Source organism: Camelina sativa, chromosome 19 (assembly GCF_030686135.1).
Source record: "Camelina sativa cultivar CO46 ecotype springtype chromosome 19, ASM3068613v1".
Taxonomy (NCBI): domain Eukaryota; kingdom Viridiplantae; phylum Streptophyta; class Magnoliopsida; order Brassicales; family Brassicaceae; genus Camelina; species Camelina sativa.
The window spans coordinates 11,819,021-11,831,747 of NC_141898.1; the positions used below are offsets into that span (position 1 = coordinate 11,819,021).

General features: G+C 32.1%; 2 protein-coding genes across 2 annotated transcripts; both read right to left on the minus strand.

Moving 5' to 3' along the window:
• Nucleotides 1-1,522: 1,522 nt before the first annotated feature.
• LOC104766172 (serine/threonine-protein kinase 52) lies at nucleotides 1,523-4,331 on the minus strand. Its single transcript, XM_010490005.3, has 6 exons — nucleotides 3,111-4,331; nucleotides 2,896-3,017; nucleotides 2,615-2,814; nucleotides 2,354-2,528; nucleotides 2,129-2,263; nucleotides 1,523-1,912 (listed from the first exon to the last, which is right to left on the minus strand). The coding sequence occupies exons 1-6, from the start codon at nucleotides 3,409-3,411 to the stop codon at nucleotides 1,706-1,708; spliced, it is 1,140 nt and encodes a 379-aa protein (XP_010488307.1). The 5' UTR covers nucleotides 3,412-4,331; the 3' UTR covers nucleotides 1,523-1,705.
• A 5,482-nt stretch (nucleotides 4,332-9,813) lies between these two features.
• Nucleotides 9,814-10,437, minus strand: LOC109130826 (uncharacterized; the record flags this gene model as incomplete). The annotated part of the gene is made up of 1 exon (XM_019240891.2): nucleotides 9,814-10,437. A coding segment is annotated over one exon (624 nt), but the record flags the coding sequence as incomplete, so codon positions are not given.
• Nucleotides 10,438-12,727: the final 2,290 nt, after the last annotated feature.

The window sequence follows — 12,727 nt, forward strand, 5'->3', positions numbered from 1 at the left end:
GAGACTACTATATATAATTATCAAATTATGTGATCTACCTACTGGTGTTGGGACTAAAATAGAAATCTATATAGGCCTTACTTTTTATTCTATTCTATCGTAATTAGTTAGATCTGTAGGTGAAATAGGGACGAGTTTAGGGGAATATAAAAATGGAGATGTGAAAATGCATCTGCTCAGAGGAGCTGAGAAGGACGAAGGCCAATTGAACCAACCCAAAAGATCGAAGAAATGCAATAGACAACAGTTAAGAGACGTGGAAGCCGAGGTGGACGAGTACCCCCATCAACTAGTTTGATACTTCCTCTCTGTCTTATGATTGTCTCTTTAAAAACAAGATTATATAAGTGTAATCTTCTTTCTCTCGCGTAACTTTCTTTCAATATATGACTAAACAAGTCATAGCCTTGGAATTTTCTCATGCAGTTAAATAGAATAGCCTATTATATTAAAAAAAAAAGATACATATTATTAAAATAGATCATTTTTGCACTCTGTATATTGGAACAAAGAGGACTTAACTTATGGATCATTTTTTTTAAAAACTAGATTTTAATCCGCGGTACACCGCATGCATATAATTTTATTATTATTTATATTATATATTCTATTTATTTGTTAACTATTGGATGTCTTATAAATAGAGAAATAATCTAATTTTCTGGTCGCTTGTGCGACTAAATGTTTATATTAATTTTTTAACTTGTAATATATTATATGACCATTTTTTATTATATTTAGTTTGTTTTGTTTAGTGTTTGAGATTCTATTTCGATTTTTAATTATTATAACAAAAAATAAGGGATCTAAATACATAATAAGTCACATTTTTCATAATGAATTAATTATTTTACACAATCTTAAGTAAAAAAAAGTTGATTTTATATGTCAGATATTATAATATTTATAGTGTTGGCAAATAATAAAATGAGGATTTAACCCGTGTTAGCACATATTTAATAATATTTTATTAATTCCAACATGTCCTTCTTATAACCATATTATATAGTATTTTAATTTTTTTTAATTTTACATATTCATAATATTTTAAATTTTATTAAATTTATATATATTAATTATAATATTTAAATAATTAGGAATCGAAGTTCTTCTTACGTTAAGAATCAAAACTCACTGGTTTGGAAAATAAAATGGAAAATATATCATAGCTTATGACTTTATGTCTCTATATAATATTGATTGCTGTTTCTTATTTTTGGTTGGAATGAAATGTAAAATATTTAGGAAATAAAATCTGAAATGATGTTATTTTTGGAAAGTTTTAGGGATTAAATTTGTAAATAAGTTTTTAAATACATATAACTTCAAGGGTAAAACACCAAATGTACTTCAAAAATGTTAATATAGATTTAGGAAACAAAATCTGTCGTGATACTATTTTTGGAAATTTTGAAGGATTAATATTATAAATAAAATTTTAAATAAGTAAAACTAAAAAGGCATAACACAAAATGTACTTCAGAAATGTTAATATAGATTGTTATATGATTTGCGCTGTATATTGGACCAAAGGAAAATATTTATAATCACAGTGACAGAAAGAATAGTTATAATATATTTTTGTTATAATTGAAAACCTTTTTCACCTTGAGAGATTAAAGAAAAAAAAAAAAAAAACACAGAGCATTGCTCCAAAATTGAAAATTCAATGTGAAGGTAAGTAAGTAGAAGAAGAAGGGTAAATTTACGGACCACGACCAGAGACAAAACAGAAACAACTAGGTCTTTGATCTTCCGGGATCATTCCGCCACCTTTAGAGGTGTCAACAGTTTCAAGCATCTTCACCACTTCCTCCATTTCCGGTCGCTTCTCCGGGTTTGCTTCCCAACATCTCTTCATTATGATGGCCAACGATGTTGGACAACATCTTGGAATGTCCGGTCTCAAATTCTGTTTAACACAACAACTTTACAAATTGAGAAACGAACAGGGATTACAAATGAGCAATTTAATAGGTCTCACTGGTTAATTTGAAAACCAATAAAACCAAAAAAAAACTGAACCGAATTAAATCGAATTAACAAATCCTCTATAGACTTCTTAATGCCACAATATAACAAATTTCATAACTTTGAAAGATTGAGATTATATTAAAGTTCCACTGACCTGACGAACAACAGCAGAAGAGACATCAGCAAAGCTGAGATCAGGATAAGGCATGTCACAACAATAAATCTCCCACAAGCATATCCCAAAGCTGTAAACATCGCATCTTCTGTTGTATGGCTTACCATCAAGAACCTAATTGATCAAAGTAATTTGAATTACACTTTGAAACCAAAACTAATACCCACATTTTTTGAACAATGTGACCTCTCTGTTTTTGTGTACCTCTGGAGCCATGTATCCAAGAGTTCCAGTTTCTCCAGTCATATCCTTTGGATTCTGAGCTTCAACTCTAGCTACCCCAAAATCAGCAATTTTTAAATTCCTCTGATAATCCAATAGCATATTCTCTGTTTTCACATCGCGATGAACAATCCTCTCCGAATGCAAATAACTTAGCCTACAGAAAATGTGATCATCATCATTATGAATGTAATCATAAGTCTCTTTCTTGGAGTTGAAGAATGAGTTCTATAACATTCATACCCTCGGGCAAGATCGAGAGCGAGTTGAACCACGATTTTAAAAGCGAGTTTCTTGCGCCTGTTTCGGAACAAATACTGCTTAAGAGTTCCACCAGGAAGATACTCCACAACGACACAACAAGCTCGCTGAGGCAACGAGTTCTGTGTCTCAGCTGATGAAGGTATCTTCAAATTCGTTGTTCCCATTGATGCTCCCACAAACTGTTTTTATTATCCATATAGACTCATTCAATACATACATACACACACAAAGAGATCACTAAGGAGGTTATTTCTATTTACCTTTGTGACATTAGGATGGTCAAGTTTGTGCCAAACCGCAACTTCTTGACGGAATGAAGCACGAAGAGCAGAAGTCTCAGCCGCTGTAGCGTACCCATCTTCTCCCCAATCAAGCACTTTCACTGCCATTTTAGCACAAAGCCAAACACTAAAACAAGTTACACAAAGTACAAAAATATTCTCATTCATAATCAAAAAAGTCTTCAAATTCTCGCCTGCAACATCTTGGCCATCATAGATGCCTTTGTAGACAATACCATAAGCACCACGAGCAATAACATTCCTCATCTCCAATTTAGCCAACTCGATCTCCCACTCTTCTTTAGGCTTAGGGTTCTTCTCAATGCTTCTTGACCAAACCCTACTCAGATGTTTCTCAAGCTGGATGTCTAAATTCTTCAAATCGATCTTGTCAGCTCGAAAAATCATGTCTTTCTTGCTGTTGTTCCCAACAGCTCCTCCTCTGTTTCTGAGGTTGTTTTCCGGTGAAGCTTTTGTCTCGTTTCTTGTTTCCATCTCTGTTTTTGCTTCCTTGTGAAACAATCTCCAAACACACAGAGACACAACTCAAAGCAACCCCTAAAAATTCAATCAGACTTCTTGGTTCAAGTAATCACCAAACACAACCCCAGAACTTATCAAAATTTTCATCATCATCAATTTTTTTTTCCTAAAAGAGAATTTAGCAAATCTGTTAAATGATTAAACACAAAAAATGATCAGAGAGGCTGAATTTTATTTATTATTTTCTTTTTGTAAGATTTTTTTTTTTACTTTTACACCAACCCCAGCACACGTTCTTCTGACACTACAGATTCTAGTATGACATGAATATTTTTTTTTTAAATTCCACAAGCTAAAAATTCTCTTCAATTATAGCGTTGAAATTCAAATTTTTTTTAGAAAATCGAATACCAAAATGTGAAAAGCCAATAATTCAACAAGAAAATTTATGTTAAAAGAAAAAAGTAAACCCTAAGACACCGACGCGTTGGCCACTATTATCATTGACCCAAATAAATTTATAAAATTTTCTATATTATCGTACCCAGAAAACGTCACAATATAAATAAAACACTAAAATCTCAGAAATCAAACGTTATCATCATCTACTAGACCATGCAAAAACACATAAAATCTGAGAGTTTTTGGAATAGAAGAGGAGATTTGAAAGAAGGGTTTTTACACGATTCCTTCTCCGAAAAACAACCTCAGAGAATATATTAAAACAGAGGATCAATGAAAGGAGAAGATCTGAGGAAGAGAAAAAGGAAAAAAAAAAGAATCTAAAGAGAGGGCCAAAGAAAAAAAGGAGTTTTAGGAAACGAAGAAGGAGAGGCTGAGAGTGAAAGACGGGAAAGAAAGAAATGGTTTAATTTTGAGTCAAAGCTTGTTTTAAGGAGACGTATTTTGCTAATTGTTGACAAAAAAAAAACAACATGTACAGAGAGAAATTGACCTACTTAGGCAAAAATTTGTGGAAAAAAAAAAAAAGATTTATTCGTTTCTATAATTACAATTTTTCAAAACCGTTGAAAATTTTTTTAGATTTTATTTGTAGTCCAAATAAGTCTGTTAGTGGGAATGGTAAGATTTTTTTCTTTCCTTTTTTTAATTGAGAATTTATTTGTATTTTAATATGGGGTGCAGATAACAACCTTTGATTCTTGGAATGTCTTAACCAAATTTTTATATTAAGTTTTGAATGGTTCCTACGGATTGAGTGCTTTGCACTAGAATAGTGGAACAAATGCTTTGTATGGACTATATAGAGAGTCTACACAATAAAGGAAGTCATACAGTACAACTTTAACAACTTATTTTACTGCATTTTCTATTGCTGTTTCATCAATTTAAATTTGCAGCCAAAAGTTTACAACAAAAATTACAGATAATATTAGTTCATACAGTGTTTGTTTTCTGTTCAAGTACTCTATAATCTATTTATATACTAGTGCGACTGTAAAAGTTAAAAGTGGCTATTGATGTAATTGAAAATATGTATTTGTAGGTTTTTACAATTAATTTACAAAATATTCTACTTAAATAGCAATATAAATAAGTCAAATTTCTTTATATTTTTGAATTAAATTATTAGTATATTGCTTTATAGTTTCTAATTTTTATTGTACCTATTTTTTTTATCTCACATATTCATAGATATATATAAGCTATTACATTAAGTCCGCGTATTAACGCGGATATAAGAAAAATATGTAAAATTTTAAATTGTACTCAATATATTAATTTTATTTCATTTGATTTTTTTTTAAAACCAGATTTAGAGTTCACATACTCCATCTTGCAATACAATTTTTTTGTATATTACATGATAATAAAATTAGATTTTAATTCTATGCATTCAATCCCAATGAGTAACATTTATAATATTCATATAAAAAAAATGTTTATTGATCCAAATTTACATTTTACTTAATATTTTCAAAAAAAACTACAAATTAATAAAAATATAATTCTCAAAGAAAAAACTGAAAACTAATTTTATCTTATATTTGAAAAAGTAAAAATATCTTAAATATATTTGTTCCCTATTTTATAATCTAACACATAATAATTTTATTACTTGTCCAACTACTTTTAAATAAAATTATACTAACATGATCATAAATTAATCAAAAATTCAAAGACGTTGTTATGAGAAAAAAAAAATTTGTTTATATAAAGGTGAGTATCTACAATCCTTTTTCTTTTAGGATTGATAATTGACAGTATAATTTATTTAATTATAGTAATATATTAATTAATTGTATAATTTTCTTAATTATTTTTCTTATAGAATGAGTCATCTAAAATTAGAATTAGTATTATTTTTTATATACATATGAACTATCTTTTATATTTATTAAATTTTTTAAATTTTTTAAATTTTTTAAATTTTTAATTTTTTATAATTTACAAATTTGTTAAAACAAAATTTTTGTATAACACATGACAAAATCTTTAATTGTTAAAATTGACACGTATCGCGATCACATGAGTTACTAACTTTGAAAACCAAAGTTTATATAATAACATGATATTGAATACGCTATCGGATCATTCACTGATTGAAAATTACACTAATTTTTATTTTGATTATCTTATTTTTCTTATATTATGTTAATCATTAATTTTGACACATTAAACCTTTTTATATTTTAATCACTTTTCTTTATAAATTTCTTTTTACTATATGATTATAACAGATAATAATTGCATTTAAATTGCAAATATTTTCCTTATTAATTGCAAATATTTTCCTTATTAATTGCACATATTTTTCTATTGAAATTAGTAATTTAATAGATAACTTTCCTTTTAAAATTAGTGATATAATAGATTACTTTTGGTTTTATATACTTTTCAAAAATATTATTTTTAACCCTTTTATTTTTAAAATTTCTTAATTTTCTTATAATTATTATATAAAAAGTATTTTCACAAATCATTATTGTTTTAGTTGTTTTCAAGTAAGGTCTCCTTTAGTTTTTTCAAGGCTTTTTCCGCTGCATCAACACGCTCCTTTGCTTTCATCTCCCAGATAATGGCTTCATCGAGCCTAATGACATCAACAATAGAACTTTCATCAATGACGCCCTCAATAAACATTCTGATACTTGTGGCTGACTCAAGTTCAGATATAGCAGCCCTCTGTAATACCCATAGTGTTTTTAAAGTGAGATGCCTTCGGTAGATACATGGCAGCTGAGAGTTCTCTGTTTCTGCGTATGACTCTGCTTCGAACGCATATTCATCTAGATTTCTGTGATAATCAACCACATACTTTTCATTCATCACAATTAACTTTTCACCTCTCTCGTTTGTTTTTGGGATCTAAAGGTTAAAATGTATTACAATCCAATGCATTTGACTAATTATAAGAATTAGAAATGGATTAAGAGTTTTTTAGTAAATTAAATTCACATCAAAACTCATCTTTTTGGTATATTTCACATCAAAACTTTAATAATTTGCGGTATAAATATAAGTGTGATCCAGATTTATTTTTATAAATTAGCTTTTAGATGTAAATTAAATTTCTGTTAATATGATTTTTTAATACTTTTCTTTAGGCAACTACACCAGAAAGTATACAATATTGTTGTTAACGTGTCCTTCCGCGTATTTAAATGGCCATGTTCATTATTACCGACTGGTTATGTTTTTTCTTTTGTTAAAGGCCGACTGGTTATGTTGCATTTGATATATTTTTTCTTTACACTCTTTAAGTTAATTCTTTTTACAATTTTCTCATTTCCTAGGCTACTGAATTTTCACTGATTTTTCATTTTTTTTCAAGAATTTTAATTGATTTACACCATCGTTTTACAGGGAAAAACTATCAAAAACATATATATATATATATATATCAGGATATAAATACAGTAAATAGTATTCAAGCTAACAAAAATTAGAATGCTCAAAAACATCATATTTCTATTAAAGATCACATCATATTATTTTTAGAAAGTCTGATTGAACGTCATAGGTAGGTCCATATATTTGCCTCTTGTAAAAAAAAAGTATAAAGAATAGAAGTGAAAGAGTACGATACGTACAAGGTTAGGTACCTACCATCTTAATATTCGTTGGTTCGTGTTTGTGTTTTGTCGTGAAACGAATGAGATAAGGTTTGACATCTTTGTGTATCTATTTGCGAATTTACGACTTTGTCGCCTCTTTCATTTATATGCTTTACAGATAAGATTTTCAATTTAAAATCAACAAAAACACTCAATGGGTTCCCTTCTTAAAAATATTCGCAATTCACAATGATGATAACTAATAATAATACAGTTATGTGATTATGTCGGACGCATGAATCCAGCTTAAAATCCAGTTCCTCCATTTTCTAAGTTATGTATTTTAGAATTTTACATATTAATAAATGTTAATATTTTTGTTGTTGTCCACTAATAAATTTAAAATTAATTTATGGATTTTTTTCTAGTGAAACTGCTTTAGCTAGATTTTGTTTCTTACAACTTTTCCTTGACAACTGTCGTCTGAGATAATGGTAAAGAATCACTAAAGATTGTATAAAATGTTTTGCCTTACATATGTTTGTCCACTCGGCATTGATCATACGAATTTTAAATAATAAGTGAGTTTCTCTTTCCTCTTTTTCTCTCTTCCTTCTCTAGATCTAGGGCCAGCGCCTTTTCGGTTGTCCTCTCAACATCGGAGAAGGCTTCTTCCTCTCTTTTCTTAGCTTTCTCTGCTTTTACTGTCATCGTCGCTCCTCCGTGAGGTTGTCCTTCGTCTCCGGTCTGGTTTTCTTATCGGTGGTTTCCGATGATATTTCAGCGTGTGAAGCGAAGTCTTGGTTTGGAGGTATCTGCTAGTGAAGGCTCGGAGGACTTGCTTGAGGACGGCATCGATTTCGTGGCTGGATTTGGCAGATCTGGGTTGAAGACTTTGTGTGTTGGGACTCGCCGAGGGGTTTGTTGGCTTTGGTGAGAAGTGAGAGCCGTGGCTTCTCTTCGGTGAGCTCCGGTGGTCAGATCTGGTGTTTCTCTCACTGGATCTTAACTTCTCTCCGTCCAGCTGAGGTGTTACTTTACGGTTCGGGGTTGGCTTCTTTGACAGGTAAAGTTGGGCGGCGCTTTATTATGGGTCTTGGATCTACAAGGGGAAGGCAACAGTGGGTGGTTTGCATCTCCGGCAACAGAGGTGTGGTATTGTCTTCCATCTGATGCAGCTTTGGCTTTGGTTTTGGAAGGTTGAGAAGCTTCTAGATCAAGCCGCGTTTGGTCGCGGTGGAGCTTTCCCTTGGTTCACCCATCCAATAGAAGTTGTGGTTGCGGCGGAAGTCGGAGGAAGGTAGGAGGGTATTGTTGCATCGTTGCGGTGGTTAACCTAGATGTTTGGCATCCTTAGGGGCTATCATGGATTCCGGGTTATGGAGGATGGATTGAGCCATCATCCTCTGTAAATCACCATGATTTTGTGTCCACCAGACCGGATTGAAGCAAACTTACCTTGAGGTTGCGGTGGTCGCCGGAGCTGGAAGAGGCGTGTTAGATCTGACTGAGCGGATTGCTAGGCACGGGACCTGACTTCGCAGAGCCTGTCATTGATTGTTTGAGCTTGTCGGAGGATTTGTAGCGGGTCAGGCGGTACACCAGAGAAGAATCCGAGACAGAGTTTGGTTGTTGATGTCAAGGGTTTCGATTTGGTGTATCTGCCGCAACGCCGTGGATCCTGCAACCACCAGCGTTCCTGCTCAAGCTTTTGTTTCAGGTCATTCAGCAGGATCCGATCGTTTTTTTCGACGATTGCAATGTCCGCCGTTTCCTCTTTTTGTAACTGCTGGATCCTTGTAATTTGTTCAAGGCCGAGCCCATTAGTGGGAGACCCTTTAATATTATTAATATAAAAGTTAATAATAATAAAATATATATATATATGTATATATATATATATATGTTTGTCCACTCGTACGCAATATAAAGCTTTGTTTGACTTCTGAGTTTATACGTTAATAGTCTAAAGGCCCATGCAATGTTAACTTCAAAGTCCAGATTATGAAATGGGCTTTTCTTTGTAGTGGAATATCAAAACTGTATTTCTTTTTGTCAATCTTAACTATTGAGTTATCAAAACCACATCCTCTTGTGTTTAAAATAAATACTTTATAAAATTTACCTAGGAGAGTCTAGTCTCTACTCTCTAGTATGTAGAAAATAGTATTAAGGATGACAAAGTTGGCCAAGTATCATGACTAGTATATAAGATACATTCTATTCACTTACTACGAATTAATTTTGTGTTTTTTTTTTTTTTTTTTTTTTTTTTTTTTTTTAACACATACCTTCAATATAAATTTCCCAAGGGGGTTGGAACCCTTTTACAAAAAGTGTCTCTGATAGAGATACACCTACAGCAAGTAAATAAAGGGAGTTACAAGCTTTATAACTAATGAAACATCCCAAACCATAAAACGAGGAAGGAATCCGCCGGTGAGGAAATTCTTTGAGCTCGAGATAGAGGGTCCAAGTGACACCGAATGACACTCTTGACTTCTAGGATTAGTGCTGGTATTGACTTGGAGGTGGCGTTGTGGAGCCGAGAGTTTCTTTCTTTCCATACAAAGTAAACTGTTGCTTGATAAGCCAGACGAAGAATCAAAGCCACATTCTTGTCCGGACAAGGATTCTTTAGCCAGGTAAGAGTAGCTTCAAACGAAGTTGGTGCAGAAACATTGGCCTTCGAAGTGAAATAAGTCCACACTTCAGAGGCAACCGAGCAATCAAAGAACAGATGTTGTCTAGATTCATCATGAGCATTACAAAGGAGACAAAGTGGTGAGACATTCAAACCCCAGGTGATGAGACGATCTCTTGTTGGAAGCCTGCCCCGGGAGTTGACCCAAGAAATGAAAGCATGTCTAGGAATCCTCCCTTTAAACCAAACTGCCTGACACCAGTCGACTCTCTGTCCCACTGGATTTAGAAACAGCCATGTTTTCGCAGTGGAGAATTTGGTCGAGGGTTCACCCTCACCTACCTTCCACAAATAAGCATCATCATTCGCAACGAATTAATTTTGGTTGGAAACCAAACTCAAATTTAACAAATATGACATATATATATCTTTTGTTTCGAAATTTTCCGTTCCCACTTAGTCTCGTCATTGCTATATTGTGGTCTCACCCCTTAAAACGGGACAAAAATATGCCAATTATATTCAGAATAGTTACGTCCCAAATTTTCGCTTGCCCACTTCTAACTACTAAAATCTTGTACGTGGTATGGAGGCAGGAAAAGACAATGCTATGATTGTTCCGAAAGATAAATATGAAACCGAACTTTGTTTGTTTAAGTATACTTCGCAAGTACATAAGTCAAAAGATACAAGACTTGCTTTTCAATTGTTAGTGTTTTACTTACGATAGAAAAAAAAAAAAAAAAAAAATGAGAGAGGGCGAGAGTTGCAGTCTTGCAGAACGCCAGAACCCCAAGGTCAACCAAAACAGTCAATAATTGTTTAAGCAATGCATAAAATGGAAAAGTATATGAAAAAAAGAAAAACTGTATATGAAAGAAATAAATTTGTCGTCTCATACTTGTCCCACGTCCGATAGTTATGGCTCAAGAGAAAAACCAAATAACAAGAGCACAAACTCATTCTGAAAATCCAAACAACGTCGTTTGTTCTGTTTTTTGTTTTCAACGTTTGTTATGAGTTGTACACTTTCTCCTTGGAATATTCGGTGTTGACATCCTACAAAATGCTTAGATTCGAATATGAATTACATATGGAGTATATAATTAGAAAATATATAGATTTCAACAATATATAGCTAGTGCTAGTCTCTTCACTCTCTTGAGTGCTAAAAGTTATCTTAGCATATAAAAAAGTTAGATTGACTAGTTACCCCCAAACGTAACACTAAACATGGGATCAAATATTTGCCGATTTGTACATCATAGGACGATATGTCATCATTTGAACATGTTTACCAAGTTCACGATTTAAAAAGCAACAATGATTTAAAGTGATTGTATAATTCAGTTGGTTTTACCAAATTGATCTAAGCCGTGAATTGACTCTCACTACAGAAAATTTCTAAGCTATATATATAGGTAGTCTTGATTTTGACACTAAAAGAGCAATTGATCAATCAAAAATAAAATATTACATAGGCATAGATGTGATTGAAGGATCGTACATTGGATAAAAAAAACTTCTTGAATTTAAAGTTATATATAATCCGGATTTAAATGAATTTTTATGTATAATAGATGCATGAAAGATAACAAAAAGAATGAGGAGATTCTATGGTACAAACACAAAGGCTAAATGATGACTTTTGTAAATTGGCTTTTCTTATGGCCATTTGTAGTAAGCAAGAGGATCTTTACATTTAAGTTCATTAAAAACTGATAGTTGTTATCTTAATTAATATCTGAATATTCCGTTAATAAATAACCTGACATGCACAAACAGTTCATGGAACAGCTTTCCCAATCTCTTTTAACACCTGATTTAGTATACTGTATACTAAAATATATATTTAAAGACTGACAAAAAAATACATAGAGATATCAATCAAAATGGTACGTATGGCCTATATATTAAGAAAATAATCATGAAAGATGCATAGTTTTATGTTTTGATATCACGTGATGTGTCATGTGGCACGTGACAGTGAAGTAGCAGCTTGAATGAAGAATGGTCGACATTATGATTATCGCATGGAGCCCTTTTTGGCAGAGGAATTGCTTTTGGTTCTATATAGATACTCCGACACATATAAATTATATAGTTTACTTTATATAAGTTGTTAGTAAGTTCTTCACATCATTTAATCTGGCCGGTGAAAAATATTTAAGTATCACCTATAAGTCTATAACTGATCAATCTCTATACTACAAGTCTACAACAATCAGCTGCTTGTTAATTTGATCTACGTACGTAAAGCGGAACTTGCATAATTATATTACTTTAGGGAAAAAGTTCAAAATGACCCTTAAACGGACAAAAAAATTTGAAATATTGTATACATCAACTAGCCGCGTCATCTACTGACTCATGGCTCGACCTAGTATTTGAGTATGTCTAGAAAGAGAATGAAAGAAATACCATCATCTAAGAAAGATGTGAGATCGATGTTACCGAGAAGAGATCTAGACTGGACGTCTGAAGGTTGAACCTTGTTTGGGTCCCGGATACATAAATGGTCTGAACCTGAAATTTAATCTTCATTGTCTTTAATCTTTATCGTGCAAAATGAAAGGTTTTCTAAAGAAATTATATGTTCCAAATATGTATTATGCATGAAGTAATGGCTAAGGGTCGGATATTGGCTTAATGTCAACAGTTTTGA

Excerpts from the sequence above, each read along its gene's own strand:
- LOC104766172 (XM_010490005.3), bottom strand. The coding sequence starts at position 3,411 with ATGGAAACAAGAAACGAGACAAAAGCTTCACCGGAAAACAACCTCAGA. Across the intron at positions 2,815-2,895 it reads ACCATCCTAATGTCACAAAG|TTTGTGGGAGCATCAATGGG; the intron begins GTAAATAGAAAT and ends TAATAAAAACAG. Across the intron at positions 2,529-2,614 it reads GCTCTCGATCTTGCCCGAGG|GCTAAGTTATTTGCATTCGG; the intron begins GTATGAATGTTA and ends CATTTTCTGTAG.